Raw genomic sequence first — 23885 nt, 5'->3', positions numbered from 1 at the left:
CTCTAAACAAGTAATCGTTTTATTACTTCCGGTTTCTCCATGTCCATCCGAAAACCCATTTCAGGAGAATGGTGTGTGGCGGAGAAGGATGAACCACAAGCTCGTTGCAATTAACGGCGAACCCAGTTTCCAGAAGGTGGCCAAAGTCGGAAGGATGCGATGGGCAGGGCATGTTGCAAGGATGCTGGACAATAACCCTGTAAAATTAGTGTTCGTGGCATATCCGGTTGACACAAGAAGGCGTGGAGCACAGAGAGCACGATGGGTGGATCTGGTGGAGCGTGACTTGGCGAGCATCGGGCGTCACCGAGGATGGAGAACGGCAGCCACGATCCGTGGTATTATAGATATGTTTTCAGTTTTATTTTGAATTTGATGTAATATTAAATAAAAAAATAAACGAAAACCAGTATTTTGTTACATACTTCTGTTTTATTTAATTATGCGATATTATGTTTTGCTTTGGTGATATTAAAAAAACTCAAACCCTGTTTTAACCCTAAAAGGGATACCTTCATGGCCTCAGTTTCGTCACATCGCTGAGTGTGTTGTGTTCCATCAAAGACGAGCTCTGAAAGGCGCCTGGGGTCCAATGTATAGGAAGCAGTCTTAATAAATTAAATTGTTCGATATCAGATTATATAACGATTTTGTAAATTGTTTGAAACGATTCAGTTGTAACGAAAAATAAAATTTAGAATTTATACCGTCTACCCCCGTTGGTTTGACCGCATCTAATCTGAACACTTTTTAATTTGACCCCCTCTAATCTGCACATCGTTCAAACTAAAAATGGTTTAAATGTTATTCTGCCCATGGAACGAGGTGAAACGGAACGCAGAACCAAAACAAAACAGCAAATAAAGTTATCAGTAGTGTGTTTTTTGATGCCAACAGGGTTACTAGAAGTTCAAATTTGTTTTATTTAATTATGCGATATTATGTTTTGCTTTGGTGATATTAAAAAAAAACTCAAACCCTGTTTAAAAAATAAAAAGGATACCTTCATGGCCTCAGTTTCGTCACATCGCTGAGTGTGTTCCATCAAAGACGAGCTCTGAAAGGCGCCTGGGGTCCAATGTGCAGGAAGCAATCTTAATAAATTATATAAATTATAACGGTTTTGTAGTTTGTTTGAAACGATTCAGTTGTAACGAAAAATAAAAGTTAGAATTTATATCAGTGTTTTACTAGAGAGCGGAATTAGGTACATAGGTAACAGCAAGCCGCGCCGCAAAGACGTTTCCATCGAATCCGAAAACGAGAGAGACGAGCATCCGCGTGGTACGTTTGTGTGCGTGTCATCCGAGCGCATAAACGAACGAACGGGAGAAAGACGAAAGATAGGTTGCTGAGCATGTGTGTGATGGCGTTGGAGGAGTCAGTTTTGTAAGCGATTTTATCGAGTACAGTTGTGGGTAGAGTTAAGGTTTCAATAAAAAAAAAAGAAAAGAAAACGGAAATTGAAAAAAAAAGTTTGTCATTTTATTTTATTTTAGGTGAAGAACTCCTACACAATGGACCCCAGGTATCCCTTTTAGGATTACGCAAAATATTATAATATAGTAATAATGCTCTTCGATATAAGCAATAACTGACACTGAGGAAGATTACAAGTGGTAGTCGAAATACGCGTATCTGTCAAAGGATAAGCAAAATAGGTACAAAAATGATTATTAGGCCGTCCCTTATTTTGCAAAAATTAGAAATGATATAAGTTCGTTAGTGGAAAATGATCGTTTTATCTAAGAAATGATCGTGTCAAAAATTGAAGTCCGTATCACAAGGCTAAGTAGTCCCTCAAGGGGCCTAAAGTTGTCAAAAATAGTATGGGACCAAAAAAACATTAAATTTTTTTCGACGAAAAAATACGCTTTCCTACTAAAACCAGAGATTTTAGGAACCTAAAGGGCCGAAAATGTACTTAGATTTGCGATATCTCTACCCATTTCTGAGTTATTGACAAAAAACAACCGAAAAGTCAGCATTTTTGACCATTTTTTTTAGATCCCGAATGAAACCTACCCTAATTTCTTCAATAACTCAAAAACGAGAAGAGATATCGAAACTCTAAGCACATTTTCGGGCCTTTAGGGTCCTAAAATCACCGCAGGTAACCACTAAGCACTGTTCTGAGCATTATAACAGCCATTAAACAGCTTTTCAGTGCTAAATAGCTCTATATAAGCATTCCTAATGCTTATGGGCACTATAACCAGTAAGAACTAAATTAAGCCCTGTAAGCACAGAGAACAGACATCCAAGTCCAGTTCCGAATCTGTGTAAGGAATTTAACGGCCATTTGAAATCGGCAACTCAAGTGGCAATAGCGTGGCGCTGCAGTCGGTTAATTTCCCATACTAATTTAATTCACCACTTGAAATGTTTCAATTCACCACTGACTGTGGCAATATAGTTAGTGTTATCATCGTGCATTGGTTTGCGACCTTACTCAAGTAAAGATTCAAATCCTTACACAACTTTCCGAATGAAATTTGTTCTAGCCTGGATGTCTGTTCTCTGTGCTGTAAGCTTATATAAAGCCTACAAGCTGTAAAGAAGTTTGTCAGTGCTGTCACAGGGCTTGGAGCACATGACGTTTATATCAATCAAAATAGATTTCGACCAAAACAGACTCGAGTCGGTCATGATCAATACATTTTAAAAATCCATGTCGGACGGGATTGGCGGAACGGGATTATTTTTGTTGTTGGAATGTTTATCGGAATGGTGTTGTTAAATAGATAATGGAATCTGGTTATGTTAATTATTCAATTTTTTTCAATCAAGACAAACTCCAGCTCGTTTCCCTATTCTTCTGAAACGTTTCCCGAAAATTTATATAAACATTGCTTCTCCTGCTTCATTTCCTGCGTTCGTCACCACCAAGCTTACCACTGAATCATCCTCATCCCATATCATTTTCAACCCTCGAAATGCCCAAACTGTTTTGTTTTTCATGGTTTAAATACTAGTTTGATCACACCATTCCCATGGTGCATTGGTGGAGCAGATGAGAAAGGCAACAGACTTGGACTTGATCAGGAACCCGGAGGACAACAGCTAGAATCTGGATGAAGTAGCAAAAAAGCAACTTCAATGGAAGCGAAGGAAGTTAGAAAAGAACAGGAGATAAACAAAATATTTTTTTTCTTTTTTCTTTGTCTCACTTTTGACAACTTTCGCTCCAGAGACTTGGTACGATATTTTAAAGTTGGCCGTATATCAGCCGAATAATTCGCCAAAAGTGGCTTTTGAGCAGCTCTATAAGAGGATATAGAACCAATTAGCTCTGTTAGCCAGGTTCTACATTCGACTATAGAGCCGACTTAATGCCATTTTTACGGCTTAATGGTTACTTGGGCGGTTTAAGTAGAATAGCATATTTTTTCGTCGAAAAAAATTTCATGTTTTTTTTTTTTTTTGATCCCATACTATTTTTGACAACTTTAGGCCCCTTGAGGGACACTGATTATTAACTGCCTTGTGATATGGACTTCAAATTTTGACACGATCATTTCTTAGCTGAAACGATCATTTTCCATTTACGAACTTATAACATTTCCATTTTTTGCAAAATAATGGACGGCCTACTGATTACACTCTTTGGAATAATTTAAGCCTAACTTTACCAAACACCGTATGTAACATATGTAAACAAAAAAGAGATTTTCACATGTGGCGTTGAATTTCGTTAAGAGCTACATACTTGTATCACTCACCTCTGGGGATAATTTGTGAAAAATACCCAGATTTTTTACGTTTCTCAAATGCTCAATGTATGAGTTGCTATGGGAACAGCGAACTTCCCCTTCGATTTTCTCCGTTCGTGGATTTTGTTAGATACGGTGTTTGGTAAAGTTAGGCTTGAATTAGATGTTCATGCCACAGAGAACAGACATCCAAGTCCAGTTCCGAAACTGTGTAAGGAATTTAACGGTCATTTGAAATCGGCAACATAAGTGGCAACATCGTGGCGCTGCAATCAGTTAATTTCCCATACTAATTTAATTCACCACTTGAAATGTGTCAATTCACCACTGACTGTGGCAATATGGTGTTTGGCGGCGTTAGTGTTTTCATCGTGTATTGGTTTGCAACCTTACTCAAGTGAAGATTCTAATCCTTACACAACTTTCTGAATGAAATTTATTCTAGCCTGGATGTCTGTTCTCTGCGTTGATACGATTGTTTCGCTACCTATAATTTTGTGTTGTGTTCTAGCCACTCTTCCCAGCACTTGACAGCGTATCGACCACGTGTTTGATGTTCCTAATTCTTGTCTCAGCCTCTGCCCTTACCATGGTGGAAGTAAGCCTACAAGTATCTCTCTCCATGATGCCTATGATGCCATGGAGCTCGTCCACGAAGTTAAACTGTGAGCAGAGCTTCTTGAGTTGATAGCAGCAATTCAGAATTTCCTCTTGCATTGCATCGAGAGCATGTTCCAGTGCAGCCATGTCGGTGTTCAGGTTACCGATTTCAGACTGAATTTCCTCATTTTTTTTCGTGCTAAGATCAAAGGCGTTTTTCACATCTTCGAGAATTTCCTCGACGGTTTTCGTTTTCTTGACTGGCCTAACGTTGCTAACGTAATGATTGAACGCTGAATGACCGCAGTGACAAGTGTCCAGTAGCATATATTCGAAAAGGGACACTACGTCTCTACAAATCGGTATTGATGTGGCAACTCTGTACACAGATGTCGCTCCCTTTTCAAGAAATTTTTCTTGGCATGGCGTCGAGCACTTAGTGCAGAATCTGGTGCCGGTTTCACATGGTACCAATTCCGTATATTCCACTAGCTTTGATCGTTTGTAGTCGGAATAATTTTTAATGTCGGTGGCTATATTTTGCTGTGTGGTTTTCATCATATCAAGTTCGTTTTGAAGATCCTGACATTTCGTTACATCTAGCAATATGTTTTGTAGCTGCGATTTTATTCTCTCTCTGTTAATACGCATTTGTTTGAAAGCCTCGGTCGCTTTGCCGCCAAGCTGCTTCAGATTCTGGATCATTTTTTCGATAGCTTCCATTGAGCATTTCCATTCTATTTTCAGAATTTGCTGCATCGCTGCATTTTTTGTCCATTGTGATACTGGTCTACTGAAGGCACAGTTGTTCATGTGGAAAACGTTCGCCTCAGGAACAGTCCATGGTTCTAAACGGGCCAGGTCGAAGTTGACAGTTGCAGAAGAGCAGTTTGTTAGAACTACGACGAGGTTCTGCAAAAGGACGTCCGGTATTGAGCTTCTCAACAGGCACAACGTGCGGCACAGTGTTACGGTAGCTCGGGTCTGCGTTCCATTTATAACGAGGATGATTGCCGTCAACACTCCGCTCTGCTCAGCAGCACCCATACTTTGCTGAATGTTGGATTCATCCTGAGCCACTCCTTCGGTATCACTGAGTCCTGGCGTGTCTATGAAATTGTATACCGTGTTCTGTTTTCTGAAAGTGTATACAGTACAGGCTCTAGTTTGACTTTTTGAAGCATCCTGAACATTGTATTCGTTGTGCGTCTGACCCTCGGTTGCCTCATAATACTTAGAAGGGATGGAAACTTTCAAATTCTCGAGTGTACCGTTATGGAAATAATTCGTCAGATAGTTTATCAGAGTTGATTTGCCTGCGCCGGTTTCGCCAAACAGAATTATGTTGTACTCCTTTTCAACATCTAGTTTTCTCCACGATAGCCGGTTAAAGAAGGCCATGGTGAATACAATTCACGGAGAAGATGCTTTTTATGATCTGCGAAAAGAAAGAACGCAGTTAATAATCATTGATGTACCTCGAAATAAGGCCTGGGAGGGCTGACCTAGACTAAATGCATGGTTCCAAATCAGTTGGCCGAATGTCTTGTGGCCAAAGAAATAATAGATCTTCACGGTTTGGCAGATTCTCCAAAAATGCCGTTAATAGACCCGACTAGATTGACATTACAAAATTATAACAGGCTGTGTTATTTTGTTACAACAAATTTGTATGAAAAAAGTTGTCATAAAACATGTACACTAAGATAAGCTCGGCAAACGCCGGCACCGCCGTAGTTCAGCAAATATTTACATATACTGAATCTCGGTAAAAATAACGTTTGTTAGCTGAATTTCGGCTAAACATTTCCTGAGTCTAAGCAAACAAGCAACACGACTGCTGAGATCTCGTTGAAAAACAAGTTTGCTGAGCGCTCGGCGGTGCCAATCTCGGTAAAAAACAAATTTGTTAGTGTTATCTATATATATATATATATATATATATATATATATATATATATATATATATATATATATATATATATATATATATATATATATATATATATATATATATATATATATATATATATATATATATATATATATATATATATATATATATATATATACATACATATATTGCGATCTTCGGCAAAGTTTTTCGGCATATCCTAGGCTATACTTTAACCTCATAAGTTACATGATATTAGACAAAAGAATTTTACAATTTCATGAAACATTTTAGTTCTTTAATCTGTTTAGTGAATACCCCTCATATGTTAGCGAGTTGCAATAAATATTACAGCTCAATCGAATGATTAATTACGGAGAAATAAATGTATAAAGAAATTGCTTGCAAAAAATTAAAAACAAAAATTCAAATTCATATCGCAATCGTAGTCTATAAAAAAAATTTAAAAAAAAATCTTCGCTCTACTGTATTATTTTCTTTCAGGTTTTCGAGCTCAGGGCATGATGCTACATTATTTATTTTTTATTTATTTATTTATTGAATACCTTGTAACGTAAGACATACATCTTTTTTATTGTTACAGTTTAGATTATAAATTGATAAACAGATATCTAATGTGCATAATGAAAGATTGTTCTCTTCAACTCACTAAATTACCCGTCTATTGCAAGTGCTGTAGGAGATTTCTTCTAGAACCTGATTTAGAAGTGATTGTTTTAACAGAAATTGGTAAACTATTCCAGTTAACAATACCTCTGACGAAGAAGGATTGGCTGTAATACATAGAATTATGTTGTGGAACTCTGTAATTTGCTGTACGTGTGCCTCTCAATGGAACCAGTTTTTCGAAAAGGAAGCCTGGACTGGAGGTAATTCTTATTCTGAAAACATTGAAGCACGATCTATACTTGTAGAAATTAGCGAAGGGGCAGCCTATAAGGTTCTTTTGTAGATGGGATACATGAGAGTACCTAGAAAGGTTATACACATATCTTACACAGGCGTTAAGTGCAATTTTAAGCTTGTGAATTGTACCACATAAGGCGTTTGTGTAGACAAAATCGCCATAAATAAAGTGGGGAAGCAATATGTAGTGAATGTGCCATGTGATTGATTGAATTTTGTTGAGCGTGCTTTCGAGCAGTACTAGACTGGCTGCGAGATGCATTGATGATGATGATGAAACGTTGCGAGTTGCAACGTGCGCTCGCTATAGGGCACTGCACGAAATTCTTTCCTTCTCTTTCACTCTTATAGAAATTTTGTAAACAACAAGGCCAAGAAACGTCAAAGCCCCATACAAAATCAAAACAGTGCAGTGCCCTATTGCCCTGGAAGTTGGGCTCTTCATTCTTTCTGAGTTAGATAAATGAAAGGGGAGAAAAATATAGATGCCAAAGGGAGACAGAGCTAACGGTTGGCTGACTGCGAGGCTCAAGCTGAATGATGGGAAAAGTGTGCGTGCGGCTCTTGAATGAGAGAGAGAGAGTGAGTAAAGAAGCAAAGATTGGGCAATGAGAGTATATTACAGGTGAGGAAGAAGAAGAGATGGCTATGTATTAGTAAGCAAAGAAAAATGTAAACACAAATAGTGACGTCACTATTTGACACGCGTTCTTATGGGAGCTCGCTTTGCTTGTAGTAGTGACATGTTTTGCACCAAACACGGATCTCACGCACACCAAGCATCTCTTCCACACCTCCATTATACTCTCATTGAAGATTGGGAGTTCGGGTGCCGGTTAGAATATGATTAGTGTATGTGAGAGCAAGACGGTGAGAAGTTTTGGAAAAGCGTTCGGAAGACAGCTTTCCTCATTCTGTTGAAGTTTCCGAATAACGGACGCGTGTATACGACACAAGGGAACGTCCATAAATTACGTCACGCTTTTAGGGGGGAGGGGGGGTTCCGTAAGGTGTGACAACCTATACAAAAATTTCAGAGGTCTCATACAAAAAGTGTGACTTAGGGGGGAGGGGGGGTTGAAAATGGGCAATTTTTGCGTGACGTAATTTATGGACGCTCCCCAATAGTGTTTTGAAAAGTTGTAATTTTGTTTCGGTACTACAACTTCTAGTGGTCAAGTTCAAACGTTTTAATGAACCATACACTTTTGAGCACTGATGATTTATGTGATCATCCCATTCTAAGTTATTTGTAAATATAACACCCAAATTGTTTACCCGTTGTACAAACATAACTTCAATTCCATCGATTAAAATTCTAGGTGGTGTAATCGTTTGTTTTCTTTTGGAAATTATTATGGCTTTTGTTTTGTTAGGGTTAATGGGCAACAAATTATCTTTCGACCAATTTACAAGCATGCAAGAGTGGCTTTAACTTAGAGTGGCGTCAATGTCAAAATTGGAACAGCGGTCATCTGTCAAATCCATACAAATTCCTGTTCCAAACGAGCAGGAGACCTGTCAAAATGGGAACATGACGCCACTCTCCCTTCCAGTCACTCTAGCAGAGATCATGATTCATCATGCTCGCTATGGTTGTCAAATCCGTATTATCATCGATACAAATATATATTTGGACATCATCCGCAAACAGATGAACCGAACAATAATTCAGAATTGCCTATTCTATACTGCTGTTGAACCACGGATTCTTTCGAAAGCGCCGGAACTTCAATGGAAAAAATATTCATGAAGCATGCACAGGTTGAGATTCAGTATGCTTGTTATAACATCAGGATCATCTAGGGGCCGTCCATATACCACGTGGACAGCTTGGAGGGGGGAGGGGGTAAGCGAAAAGTCCACGCTTGTCCACGGAGAGGGGGTGGGGGTTCGTCAAATGTCCACGTGGACAACATTGACATATAAATTAGGAAACAAGAATCTATAAACGAAACAAGCTATGTCGCATTACACTAGTTTACAAAATAAAACGAAAGTCGTGAACTTCTGTCAACGACCAAAATTTTTGAAGCATAATTTAGCGCTGATTTCGAAACCGTGCTTCAAAAAATTTAAAGTAGAACAGTTTTTGAGTTTTAGCTCAAAATCGAGTTTTACAACTTTTTAAAATATGGAATTTAATAAAATTCAAATATCTTGCGTTTTGTTCAACAAAGTTTAAATCTTTTTCCATAAATTAAAAGCTGAATATAATACCATTCGATCATCTGAATACAGGTTTTGCGTCAGATTGATGAAATTCAAGATGTTGTCGAGTTTTGGGGACAATCTCCTTAAATTTTAGCAAAATTTTCAAAATTATATGAAGAAATGTATTTTTTTCAATAAGAAAAAAATAATTTAAAAATTCTTTCTCAACGTTTATTTGACATATTATATGTAGGCGAGTTACAGTAAAAAATTCAGCTCAATCGGAGTATTGATTACGGAGAATGAGATGTGTGAAGTGAGCGACGTTGCTTGAAAATAGAACAAAAATCGATTTCAAATCATCAACCTTGTATGGAAAGTCGAAAAAATTTCCGCTCTACTGTAATTTTTTTCCTTTGCGTTTTCGAACTCAGGGCATGATTCTACACCAAAAACAATCATCAGCTTACCGAGTTCAAAAATGCTGTAAACTAGTGTTATTGATGAAATTCTCTTAAACAGTTCTTTCATACATTTTATTTTATTATACATTGTCTTTCAGTTGTAAGTTACTTCGTTACTTCTTCAAGGAAATAAAAAATCATGGTATTGATTTACAGACTAATTTGTTTTAAATTATCAGCAATTCTAATTACTTAGTTTTCTTCATCGAGGAATATTCTGGAGATTTAAAATGGAGTGTAGACCATGCAAATGTTGGTGTTTCAGTCAGAAAATTTTCATTGAGGTTCTGCATGGATTTCTCGAAGTTTCATATCTAGTTTTAACGACAAAGTATTTGGAGTACACAGCTCAAATCTATTATCTCCTGGGCGCCCATTAAAAACATCACCCCCGGCGAAGACTGGCGCTCGAGCCTAGCTATTTAGCACTGTAGTTGGAGGAAATGCCAATGCAGAACCCGTAGCTTCTGGGAAGGTAAGCCCAGCTCCCTGGGTTAGTGGGTTGGTGTCAGGCCCTGCGAGCCAGCCGTAAAAAAGACTAGCACCGGAAAATCAACAAAAGAAGAATGCGAACCGATACCAATGGCGACGAAAAGGGACTTGCGATTGGAAGCTCGGTACGTGGAACTGCAGATCTCTCAACTTCATCGGGAGCACCCGCATACTCGCCGATCTACTGAAGGACCGCGGGTTCGGCATCGTAGCGCTGCAGGAGATGTGTTGGACAGCATCCATGGTGCGAACGTTTAGAGGTAATCATACCATCTACCAGAGTTGCGGCAACACACGTGAGCTGGGAACAGCTTTTATAGTGATGGGTGATATGCAGAGGCACGTGATCGGTTGGTGGCCGATCGACGAAAGAATGTGCAGGTTGAGGATCAAGGGCCGATTCTTCAACATTAGCATAATAAACGTGCACAGCCCTCACTCCGGAAGCACTGATGATGACAAAGACGCATTTTACGCGCAGCTCGAACGCGAGTACGACCGCTGCCCAAACCACGACGTCAAGATCATCATAGGAGATCTAAACGCTCAGGTAGGCCAGGAGGAGGAATTCAGACCGACGATTGGAAAGTTCAGCGCCCACCAGCTGACGAACGAAAATGGCCTACGCCTCATCGATTTCGCCGCCTCCAAGAACATGGCCATTCGTAGCACTTTCTTCCAGCACAGCCTCCCGTATCGTTACACCTGGAGATCACCACAACAAACGGAATCGCAAATCGACCACGTTCTGATTGATGGACGGCACTTCTCCGACATTATCGACGTCAGGACCTATCGTGGCGCTAATATCGGCTCTGATCACTACCTGGTGATGGTTAAACTGCGCCCAAAACTCTCCGTTATTAACAACGTACATTACCGGCGGCCGCCCCGGTACGATCTAGAGCGACTGAAGCAACCGAAGTCGCCTCAGCATACGCGCAGAATCTCGAGGCAGCGTTGCCGGACGAGGGTGTGCTCGATGAGGCCCCTCTAGAGGACTGCTGGAGTACAATCAAAGCAGCCATCAACAACGCCGCCGAGAGCACTATCGGGTACGTAGAACGGAGTCGACGAAACGATTGGTTCGACGAGGAGTGCAGAGCGGTTCTGGAGGAGAAGGATGCAGCGTGGGCGGTAATGCTGCAGCATGGAACCCGACAGAATGTGGAGCGATACAGACAGAAGCGGAAGCAGCAGACCCGTCTCTTCCGGGAGAAAAAGCGCCGCCTGGAAGAAGCGAAGTGCGAGGAAATGGAACTGCTGTGCCGTTCACAGGAAACACGCAAGTTCTACCAGAAGCTCAACGCATCCCGCAAAGGCTACGTGTCGCAAGCCGAAATCTGCAGGGATAAGGACGGGAGCCTTCTGACGGACAAACGTGAGGTGATCGAAAGGTGGAAGCAGCACTTCGACGAGCACCTGAATGGCGAAGAGAATGTAGGCACGGAGGACCAAGGCAGCGGAGGAAATGACTATGTTGGTGCAGCAGAGGACGGGAACGAACCAACTCCCACACTGAGGGAAGTTAAGGAGGCCATCCACCAGCTAAAAAACAACAAAGCGGGTGGTAAGGACGGTATCGCAGCAGAACTCATCAAGATGGGCCCGGAAAAGTTGGCCACCTGTCTGCACCAGTTAGTAGTCAAGATCTGGGAAACCGAACAGCTACCGGAGGAGTGGAAGGAAGGGATAATCTGTCCCATCCACAAGAAAGGCGACAAGTTAATGTGTGAGAACTTTCGAGCGATCACCATTTTGAATGCCGCCTACAAAGTGCTATCCCAGATCATCTTCCGTCGTCTTTCCCCTAAAGTAAATGAGTTTGTGGGAAGTTACCAAGCCGGTTTCATTGACGGCCGGTCGACAACGGACCAGATCTTCACCGTACGGCAAATCCTCCAGAAATGCCGTGAATACCAGGTCCCAACGCATCACCTGTTCATCGACTTCAAAGCGGCATACGACAGTATCGACCGCACAGAGCTATGGAAAATTATGGACGAGAACAGCTTTCCCGGGAAGCTGACTAGACTGATAAGAGCAACGATGGACGGTGTGCAGAACAGCGTTAGGATTTCGGGTGAACTATCTAGTTCATTTGAATCTCGACGGGGACTACGACAAGGTGATGGACTTTCCTGCCTACTATTCAACATCGCCCTGGAAGGTGTTATGCGACGAGCCGGGCTCAACAGCCGGGGTACGATCTTCACGAAATCCAGCCAATTTGTCTGTTTTGCGGATGACATGGATATTATTGCTAGAAAATTTGGAACGGTGGCAGAACAGTACACCCGCCTGAAACGTGAAGCAGCAAAGGTCGGACTGGTGGTGAATGCGGCTAAGACAAAGTACATGCTGGTAGGTGGGACTGAGCGAGACAGGACAAGCATTATTGGCAGCAATGTTACGATAGACGGGGATACTTTCGAGGTGGTAGAAGAATTCGTCTACCTCGGTTCCTTGCTAACGGCTGAACATAACGTGAGCCGTGAAATACGAAGGCGCATCATCAGTGGAAGTCGTGCCTACTATGGGCTCCAGAAGAAACTGCGGTCAAAAAAGATTCACCCCCGCACCAAATGTACCATGTACAAGACGTTAATAAGACCGGTGGTTCTCTACGGACACGAGACATGGACGATGCTCGAGGAGGACCTGTAAGCACTCGGAGTTTTCGAGCGACGGGTGCTAAGGACGATCTTCGGCGGCGTACAGGAGAACGGTGTGTGGCGGAGAAGGATGAACCACGAGCTCGCTGCACTTTACGGCGAACCCAGCATCCAGAAAGTGGCCAAAGCCGGAAGGATACGATGGGCAGAACATGTTGCAAGAATGCCGGACAACAACCCTGCAAAGTTGGTGTTTGCTAACCATCCGGTTGGTACAAGAAGGCGTGGAGCGCAGAGAGCACGATGGGCGGACCAGGTGGAGCGTGATCTGGCGAGTGTTGGGCGTGACCGACGTTGGAGAGCTGCAGCTACAAATCGAGTATTATGGCGGCAAATTGTTGATTCAGTATTATCATGAATTTGATGTTAACTAAATAAATGAAATGAGCTCAAATCTTCTCGAGCACAAATCTAGAGAACCGTCAAACGAATCTAACTGAAAATGTAACTCAATGTTTTCTGTGCGGAAGCAAGCATCAAGTTACATTTTCAGCCAGAAAGGTTTGACGGTTCTCTAGATTTTAGCTCGAGAAAATTTTGTCTATGTACTCCAAATACCTTGTCCTTAAACTACTTCGAAGTTTCAAAATACATAGATTGAACAAACATTCTAAAAAACACCGTCTTCAACCAGAAGCTGTCCAGACTGAACATTGAACAATCACTAACATTAGGCGATGGACATCATACGAAATACACCTACTGAAGCAGGAATCGAACCCACACTCTCACAAACATTAAGCTGAATTAAAAACAATGTTGAAAACTTGTAGTTTAAAAAAAAACTTTTCAAAATTACTTTTTCCATTCATTTTAGACATATGAAAAAAAACTTTTTTTCGGATGTCCACGTGGACATGGTGGAGGGGGGTAGGGGTCAATGAAAAGACCATGCTTGTCCACGGGGAGGGGGGAGGGGGTCAAAAACCATGAATTTTCTGTCCACGTGGTATATGGACGGCCCCCTACACTAAAATATTCATTCCAATTGATTCTATAAAATTCCTCCTGTAAAGCAGCGGCATCAAAACTGTTGTAGTCACGAAACCAATATCCGTTTGCCTTAATTTCGTGTGATGCAAATATAAGATCATGTTTAGAAATTCCAGACATCGATATTTGACTAAATTTTAAAACTTTTTCCGCCGAGTCCGTAATTAGAAGATCAAGCACAGAAGAGCCTGTATTGTAAAAGAAAGTTGGTTCTGAATTGATAATGCTGTAAGACATACTTGATATAGTATCTCTGAACCATTTTTAATTTACGAGTTTTATTAAGAGGATCTGTATTGAAATCGCCAATAAAGGGCGAACACGATGAAATTGCCACACAGAAAATATTGTATAACTTTTGATTGCGTTCGCCAAAATAGCTATTTTTTTACCATGAATAGTATATTATGTGTAGCTAATACCATAAAATTTTCATTAAAATCGGTTGAGTATTGGCGGAGATATCGTTGAAACAATGAAATTGCCACTTGAGAATCTTGTACAAACAAACATTTTGGAAAATATCACTTTTTTGCCGTTTCAACGCTGGTGCCAAAAATACTGAACCGATTTCGATGAAAATTTTTATGTACGTAAAGTTTATATGTAGAAGTAGCTTGTCAAAATTTCATTCAATTTGATCATACCGTTAAAAAGTTATAGCCATATACAGGGGATGGCCAAAATGTTTGGGATAGGCAACTTTTTTTCTCTCACAAAAAAGTTCAACATGCTATAACTTTTCATAGAGTGCTTCAAATATTCTCAAATTCTGACTGTTTGTCAACCTATTATATGTGCACCATTGGTACAAATTTCAGCTCGATTGATTAATCTTTCGCGAAGTTATAACCGATCTGGTAAAACACTATTTTTTAGACTACTGATTTTTGAGCTGTCATATCTCGGAGACCAGTGAATCGAATTGAATGAAATTTTGAACTTTTATCCACAATATATTAATGCTTGAAAATCATTTAAAACATGGGTACTTTTTGAACGTTGAAAAAAGTTATGATGGATTGACACTTTTTGGATCTTTTTCGAAAAAATTGACTTTTCTTACATCAATGTCATAAAATTTTGTTGTTGATATCCAAAGATTTTCTACTTTTGTTCATAAGATATCTATAAAAAGATATATAAGAGCATATTTGGATATAAAGAAGAAAACATTTAGTAATTTTTGTGCAGTATAGTAAATTTGACTCATTTTCCTCTAAATGGGTGAAAATGTCAAACCATCATAACTTTTTTCAACGTTTAAAAAGTAACTATGTTCTGATGAATTTTCAAGCATTATTATATTGTTGATAATCGCTCAAAATTTTATTCAATTTGGTTCACTAGTCTCCGAGATATGACAGTTCAAAAATTGATAGTCTTAAAAATAGTGTTTTACCAGATCAGTTATAACTTCGCGAAAGATTAACCAATCGAGCTCAACTTTGTACCACTGATGCACATATAATAGGTTAATAAACAGTCAAAATTTGAGAATATTCGATACACTCTTTAAAAAGTTACACCATGTTGAACATTTTTGTGAAAGAAAAAAAGTTGCCTATCCCAAACATTTTGGCCACCCCCTGTATGTCGCACTATGTCACAATAAGCAGATGTGGTTTTTGGTATAGTGAAATTCAAACTGCTCTTACTTTGAAAGTACTCAACAAAAATGGCTGAAATTTTCACTGTAAACAGTTTAACACAACAATTTTACACTGTCAAAGTTTTATAAAAATCGGGACAGTTCTACAGTCAAAATAGTGCACGCGGAACTAAAAATGGTCAAAAAGTACATAAAATTTACCTTGAAGCGATTCGAGCTTTGGATATTTACTAGAAAAAGTGCTGAACCGATTTCGATCAAATTTTTACCACTTAATTGATACTATGTTAAGAATATCGACTGAAATTTTCAAACGTTTTGATGAGGTAACAAAAAAGTTATAGCCTAAGTAATTTTTTGGAATGGGTGCACAAATTTTCTAAAATCTCATTTTATGATATCGACAATATATGCGCCAATGCTCAACCGATTTTAATGAAAATTCTATGGTATTAGTTACACATAATATACTATTCATGATCAAAAAATTAGCCATTTTGACGAACCCAATTAAAAGTTATACAATATTTTCTGTGTGTCAATTTCATCGTGTTCGCCCTTTAAAGTGCGTAGAAGCATAATTTAAAGAAAATTCATTGAAATGAGCACGTAGGAGATCTGACCAATCGATATTCGGGGGATTATAGTATACGGCCATAAGCATTCGATCACCTCCCACTAAAAGCTCGAATATCAAAAAACTCGGTTAACCCACCTTCATGTGACGATTTGCAAAGTTTGCAAAGCAAGCGAAACGGTAATCCTTTTCTAATATAAACAGAAATTCCACCACCATGTCGATTTCGGTCATTTCTTATTAGAGTGAAACGCAGTGAAACTGCGGTGAAACCGTTGACCTCTATCATTGTATCGGAAATGGAACCGTCCAGCCACGTCTCAGTAAAGCAAGCAATATCTATTTTACTCTTGAATATAGTATTTTCAACTCTTCAAATTTTGCAAATTGTCGTGCACAACGACTTTGTTCATTGATATGGCAAACGTTCAGCTTTCCATTCAATAAAATTGAATTAAGCACAGCTCTAGAAATAAATAAACCGTCAGTGGTATTGTTCCTGGACATAGGGCCATTATCCATTATCAAACGATTGAATTGGCTTCAGAAGAAACCTACCTAACAGACGAGCAAGCAACGAGAACCCAGCAGTTAAAGAGAACCTACACCTAAACCTAAATAGAACCCACATACAGGGGATAGACAAAATGATCGGGACAGGCAAAATTTTCCCTACTCAAAAAAATTTCAAATAGCTGTAACTTTTCGAAAAATGCATCAAATATTCTCAAATTCTCACTGTAAGTTGATCAACTATTTGTGTATCAGTGGACAAATTTTGAAAAAGATCGAACTATTCTGCACAAAGTTATAAAGATTCTAAAAAAGCTATAATTATCCGATAGCCAACTTTGAGCTGTTATATCTCTGGTTTCAATGAACCGAATGCAATGGAATTTTGTCCATTTATGACTTATATAATAAGCTTTGAAAAACTTTTGACATAACTTAAAAATTTTAGCACGGAAGAAAATTATAACGATTAGATCATTTTTCTAATAAAACACCAAATTTTCTTAAATTTCAACATCGTTTTAAAATTCAAGATACTAATTACAGTTTATTCAAATACCCTCTGATTGTCTTGAATACAGATATGTTTCGAAAGAAAGTAACAGCATGGGCGGCAATTCATTGAAAAAGTAATGGGATGCATATTAAAAATAGACCAATTTACTAAAAAATTGTAACGTTAATGAAACCGCAATAACTTTTTCTCTCGTTAATAATTTCAAGTTAAGTCAAACATTTTTCAGAGCCCATTATACAGGGTGTTAGGTTCATGAGTGCAAACTTTTTGAAGGATGATAGAGGACCATAAATGGTGAAAAAAATTGTTCTACGCATATGATCAAATCTCTGTTAGAATATTTGGGCCAGCCTAATATATGTTGTGCGATGTTTATCATCATTGCCCTGCGCCGACCCTGCTAAATGTATGTATGTTGATTGTTATTGTTTGTACATATATTGTTAGTTAAAAATAAACCGACCGCCGCGACAAGCAAACGTATCTTGCTTTGTGCTCCCGTGTTCTCCGCCGTTACGCGTACCGAAAGTTCCCCCGGTGATTTGTCGGTGCCCCTGGGTAGCTCAGTGGTCCTTTGAGGACAGTGTTGGCCTCTGTGTATTCCAACAGGCTATGGGCCCAGTTCTGGCGGTGTAACCGAAAATAGTGCTTGGACAGTCGCGAAGTGCAAAATCATCCCGCGGATAATTGCTTCTGTGTGGTGCCGGTCGGTGGGGGAGTAAAATTAATTACCTACTCGATTCGGCTTGTGTTCCATCAGCTGCTGTGTGGAAGAACAGCTGACAGTGACCGGGACAGACTTTGTGTGGAAAAAGTGGTCGGCAGGAATATCGCCCGTTTGATTGGAGTAAGTGGCGCCCAGAACGGAGAAGACAGTGCCGGTTAGACTTTGTGGTGCACCATTTTATGTCCCGCAGCCGAGAAGAAAGAAGATTGTGCCATTTTGACCCGCGAATCAAACGAACTGTTGCCGTAGCCGTGGTGTTCGATAGCGAAGAGACTCTGCCGGTGTACCGCCTTCGTGTGTGTTGATACGGCGGGTACGTTTTTCGAGTGTTGGTTGTGCCTTCGTGCGTACAGTGTGCGCCAACAGAAAACGAAAAATTTCGAGATGGCTGAAAAAGTTTTTATTTCCCGTCTGGATAATAAAAATTACCAGACGTGGAAGGTGAAAATGGAGATGCTGTTAATTAGTGTCGATCTGTGGCATGCGGTTTCGGAAGCAAAACCGGTGCCGGTGACTGCGGCGTGGTCAAAAGATGACCAGAAGGCAAAAGCCTTGATCGTGTTAAATGTGGAAGACAATCAGTTGCCACTGGTGAAAGACGGAAAATCAGCTGTCGAAGTGTGGGAAAAGCTGAAGAAGTACCACGAAAAGGCTACGGTGACGTCGCGAGTGTCCCTGCTGAAGAGACTATGTAGTTTCAACTACGAAGATGGTGCGGACATGGAGAAGCACCTGTTCCAGATCGAAGAGTTATTCGATCGACTGTCGTGCGCGGGACAGAAACTCGAGAGTTCGCTGCAAGTGGCAATGGTGTACCGGAGTCTGCCGGAATCCTACAACGGACTGGTGACGGCCTTGGAGAGCCGTCCGGACGCCGACCAGTCGCTAGAATTTGTGAAGCAGCGGCTGATGGACGAGTACCACCGACGGGTGGAGAAGCGGCAAGGAACGTCCGAGGAGCGCCACGACCGGGCGCTGAAAGTGAACGGAAGCAGACGAAACGGACGAGTGCGACAGCGTGTGTGCTATAACTGCCGGAAACCGGGCCACTTCCGGAGAGAGTGCCCAATGCTTCGTGAAGAAGTAAGAAGAGATCCGGAAGTGAAGAAGACGGTGGCGAAGAAGAACCATGGAATTTGTTTCGGCGTGGGAGGTCAGCGAAAGCGGAACTGCTGGTATGTGGACAGTGGCTGCTCGAGCCACATGACCAGTGACCGGAAGTTCTTCGAGAAGATCGATGAAAAAGTGAAGGTCGAAGTGAACTTGGCGGACGGCTCAGTGATCAGGTCCGCCGGTGTCGGGGAAGGCTTCCTGGAGTGCGTCGATGGAGACGGAAGAATTAACACCGTGAAAGTGGAGAACGTGCTGTACATCCCGGGACTAGACTGCGGATTGCTCTCGGTCCGTAAGCTGGCACAGAAGGCACTGAGAGTGAACTTTGTGGAGTCGAAGTGCAAGATTGTGAGTTCCAGCGGGAAGATTGAAGCCGTCGCGGAGCTTAGTGGTGAGCTGTATGCCCTGAAGATAGCTGGAGGAGCGGAGATCGGCAACCGCCGGAGAAATGCAGCTGGGCATCCCGTTGAAGAGGAGTTCGACCAAGAAGAAGATTTTTATGACTGTTTTGACGAGGGACTCCGATACTAAGTGGAACTTTGTGGCTTTGTGATAGGTCTTTGTGGTAATACTTGACGAAGCAGAAGTGTTCGGTGCAGGAGGAGGAACTTTGTGTAGGCTGTGGTGTCCAATGTGAACTTTGTGAAGACTTTGTGAAATAGTAACTTTTGTGAACGGACTTTGTGATTGTGATGACCAACATCGAGGAGGAGTGTTAGAATATTTGGGCCAGCCTAATATATGTTGTGCGATGTTTATCATCATTGCCCTGCGCCGACCCTGCTAAATGTATGTATGTTGATTGTTATTGTTTGTACATATATTGTTAGTTAAAAATAAACCGACCGCCGCGACAAGCAAACGTATCTTGCTTTGTGCTCCCGTGTTCTCCGCCGTTACGCGTACCGAAAGTTCCCCCGGTGATTTGTCGGTGCCCCTGGGTAGCTCAGTGGTCCTTTGAGGACAGTGTTGGCCTCTGTGTATTCCAACAATCTCAACCGTTACGTAGTTATTGAACTTTCCATGTTTTTGATTATGATTGCCTTAACTGGCTATAACTTTAAAACGGCCAAGCTTATCGCTATTCTTTTACCCACATTCGAAAGATTATTGAATTTTCTATCAAATGACTTCTTTGAATCGATTGGTTTAGTTGAATAACTAAGTTTTTTAGAGCAAATAGCTCAAAAGTAGTGTGTTTGAATTTGTCTTTGTCAATTATCTTTGAAACATGCGTAATTAACTAAAATTCTTTCTTCGGCAAAATTGTGGCCCCTGTTCCACTCTACAGTTCATTCTTAGACACCAAACTTCTAGCTCTTATTGCTTGCTTGCAATTTCGATTTAAATGTGCGGCACAGTGCGCAAAAAAGTGCTTACCTTGACAGTTGCAAATTTATGATCTGAAATGCGATGTTTAAATCGAAATTGCAAGAAAACGATCAGAGATAGAAGTTTGATGTCAAAGAACGAATTGTAGAGTGAAACAGGCGCCACAACTTTGCCCAAGAAGAAATTTTAATTTATTACGCATTTTTCAAAGATAATTGACCAAAACAAATTGAAACACACAACTTTTGAGCTATTTGCTCTAGAAAACTTAGTAATTTAACTAAACCAACCGATTCAAAGATGCCATGTGATTGAAAATTTAATAAGCTTTCGAATAAGAACCAACAAATTGCGATAAGTTTGACCATTTTCAAGTTATAGCCAGTTAAAGCAATAAGAGTAAAAAACATGGGAAGTTCAATAACTACGTAACGGTTGAGATTTGACCATATACGTAGAACAATTTTTTTCACCATTTATGGTCCTCTATCACCCATTAAAAAGTTTGCACTCAGGAACCTAACACCCTGTATAAGTCATAAATGGACAAAATTTCATTGCATTCGGTTCATTGAATCCGGAGATATAACAGCTCAAAGTTGGCTATCGGATAGTTCCACCTTTTTTCTAAAATGCTTATAACTTCGTGCAGAATAGCCCGATCTTTTCCAAATTTTGTCCACTGATACACAAATAGTTGATCAACTTACAGTGAAAATTTGAGAATATTTGATGCGCTTTTCGAAAAATTTTCACTTTTCAAAAAATGTCCAATTAGCTACATTTTTTGAAAAGTGATAATTTTGCCTGTCCCGATCATTTTATCTATCCCCTGTATTTCTGTGTCTACTAATTTCCTTTTTGGCTCGCAGCCAAACCGTTACGTACAGTATTTCATAATTCAAGACCATATAAAATTGCTCACCTAATCATTTTTTTCCTTAGAATTGTGATTTTTATAAATGATATTTCAACTGATATTTCAAAAACGCAATGAATACAATGAATCCCCTGCAACAGCAGCAACAACATGGATGAACAGCAACATCAACAACAGCAGTAACCAACCAGTAGCGGCATCCAACCATCAGCAGCAGCAGCAGTATAAACGCTTCGTGGAGTCCAACAGCTAACTTTCAGAAAGCAAGAAAACACGGATATTTTGAGGAAACGGAATCATAGGAGTATTTTTGGCTAGGAATACGGGTGTTTGCAAGGATAGGTTTTGTTTTTTACTAATTTTGAAGATAACTTTTAGGAGAGGCTGGATTCAAGGGGGCCAGGAATCGGAGACATGGAGATAAATAATGGGAAGGAAACTGAGAATCTTTACTGGATAGGGTTTTTTACAGAACAACGTGACCTGCGGCAACGAATGCATTGCCGTGGCTTTCTCTGATCCTTTGGGCTTCACGTACACGATCCCATCACGTGTTGTTACAGTTTCCAAGCGTCTCGCTTTCTTCAACTTGATGGCTTCACTCCTGATCCGCCTAGCGTTGTTGGCCGTGAGGTTTTCATTCACAGAGACACGGTTCTCACTCTCCAAACCAATGTGACGAAGGGAAAGTGAGCGCTCCGAGAGGTATTTACGGTAGAATTCGTTCCGTTGATTGCGAAGAGCAAATTCACAGAGAATGAGTGGTGTCAGTCCAGGAGCGAGGGGGGGGCGAGATAAGCGTTGAAGGTGAACGAGAGGAATGTTTATCTCCGAGTACCCGATACATAAAGCAATTTTGCAGAAAATATCAGCCAGGTTCTCATGGTTCAGGTAGGGAACCCCAGAAATAATCAGTTCTCGATTTTTGTCAGCCCGATGAACAGCTTCGGCGATGTAGTCCATCTCATAACGTGTAGCTGCCACCTCCTCCTCAAGTTTGATGACTCTTCCAGAAAACTCATCTCGAACTGCAGACAGATGACTTTCAACCTTCAATATACGCATCTCCAGAGCAGCATTACCGCTATCTATTTTCGCTTCGATCCTTTCACTGGTGCTGGATAGCATACTTTGCATTTTCGTCCACAACTCACTTAAACTGGCGATCTCCTCGTCATCATGATTTGACACATCTTCACGGGAGCGTTTGGTTTGCGATCCTACAGTATTCAGAGACGACGTAGATCCCGATCGAGTGACAACTTTCGTGTTTAGCGACATAGTGGTGCGACGGCAGATGGTAAACACCAGAGATGCAGGTGATAATACTGAAGGGATCACACCAAAATAGCGAAGAGCGATGGAAAACTTTAATCGAAATCTTTCAGTTGAAAAAGCACCACTGCTTAGCACTTCATATTATTCCACTGCACTGGCCTTAATATCGTAACAATCCACAATTTTTTCGTAGAAAGGAGATGTCCCACACATGTTTAACGTACGATTTGGCTGCCAGCACCTTTAGCTTATGCACCGTAGTACATCCCTTCAGAAACTGAATGATCATCAGCTTATCGGGTTCAAAAATGTTGTAATCTAGTCTAATCATTGGCGGCCCTGAGAGGATTCTGAATATAAATGGAGTGTTCCAAGTAATTTGGCTGAATATGCGGCCAAAGCAATAATATTTCTGCAAATCCTCCAGAAATGCCGTGAATAGAAGGTAAAACTTTTAACTGCTTTACAAACACTTCAGTGTTTAAAATTTCACAGTACAATAAACCGATCGGAAATCGAACCCAGTCATTCTCAGCTTAATGTAGCTGCACGTTTGCTACATGAAAGTCAAAGGCATCATCTGGGTTATTCATTTGTTTCCATTTTTCTGTTTTAGATAACTTCAAAGAATAACATAACTTTTTTGTATGACGTTACACACCATTATACGTACCAAGATTGTCAGATCCAAGCTCCAAGTACCGTTTATGCGTTGTTATGCGGAACACGGCTGTTCACTCCAACGATGTAGATTCTTCTGAACCATAAATCGTACCATATATTAGTGATAATGGAATAAAGATATTGTTGAGGCGCCGGGTTATTTCAAGGGAAATAGTCAGGGGTTGGTTGAGATTAGTCTATCCTCGGAAAGATAATGGGAAGGGGTGATCTTTCAAGCTAACGAGAAATTCACTATTTTTTATTCACTGGTTGACCCGTTGCCAGGTCGAAATGGACTGTAAATATTAGCACTCGAGGGGTGCCGTTTTTATAGTGCTCCAAAGATGTTTGATGATGACTTCATATACAGTGTCTTATATACCTACAATAGGTGGTTGAAGGTGTATGTACATTAGACTGGGTCAACTAAGTCGATTTTTTGGAACAAAGCTTTTTCGATTCCTTATAGCATCCAAAACAACTGGGCAAACGCATTGCAATTAAAATTTGTATGGGATTTAGGGATGGAAAAACGTACTTTTTCGCATTTTTCTCATTATTTGATTTTTTTTATCTGGCGAGTTTGTCGGGAGTGGGATTCGATCCCAGGTCCTCGGCGTGACAGTCAAGTGTTCTAACCATCACACCAGGTAAGCTCCACATAAGTTGATTTTTTTGTCTTTAACCCTTATGTGGCCAGCAGGGTACCCGGGTACCTTTTTCGATTTCAATTTTCGATATTTTTATGATTATTGAGAGTA

The 23885-nt window shown here is 40.4% G+C and overlaps 1 protein-coding gene across 2 annotated transcripts; it reads right to left on the bottom strand.

The window, feature by feature from the left end:
• Positions 1–1113: 1113 nt before the first annotated feature.
• Positions 1114–23545, bottom strand: LOC109402189 (uncharacterized). Of its 2 annotated transcripts, XM_062845218.1 has the most exons (3): positions 23135–23545; positions 4201–5751; positions 1114–1638 (listed from the first exon to the last, which is right to left on the bottom strand). In XM_062845218.1, the coding sequence occupies exon 2, from the start codon at positions 5712–5714 to the stop codon at positions 4221–4223; it is 1494 nt and encodes a 497-aa protein (XP_062701202.1). In that variant the 5' UTR covers positions 5715–5751; positions 23135–23545; the 3' UTR covers positions 1114–1638; positions 4201–4220. The 2 variants fall into 2 exon arrangements, with proteins under 2 accessions (XP_062701202.1, XP_029710189.2); XM_029854329.2 differs by lacking the exon at positions 1114–1638 and having other exon boundaries at positions 3371–5751; positions 23135–23543.
• Positions 23546–23885: the final 340 nt, after the last annotated feature.

This window comes from Aedes albopictus, chromosome 1, assembly GCF_035046485.1.
Source record: "Aedes albopictus strain Foshan chromosome 1, AalbF5, whole genome shotgun sequence".
Taxonomy (NCBI): Eukaryota; Metazoa; Arthropoda; class Insecta; order Diptera; family Culicidae; genus Aedes; species Aedes albopictus.
The sequence above is the reverse complement of the archived record's forward strand: the minus strand, read 5'-3'. Positions and strand labels throughout refer to the sequence as shown.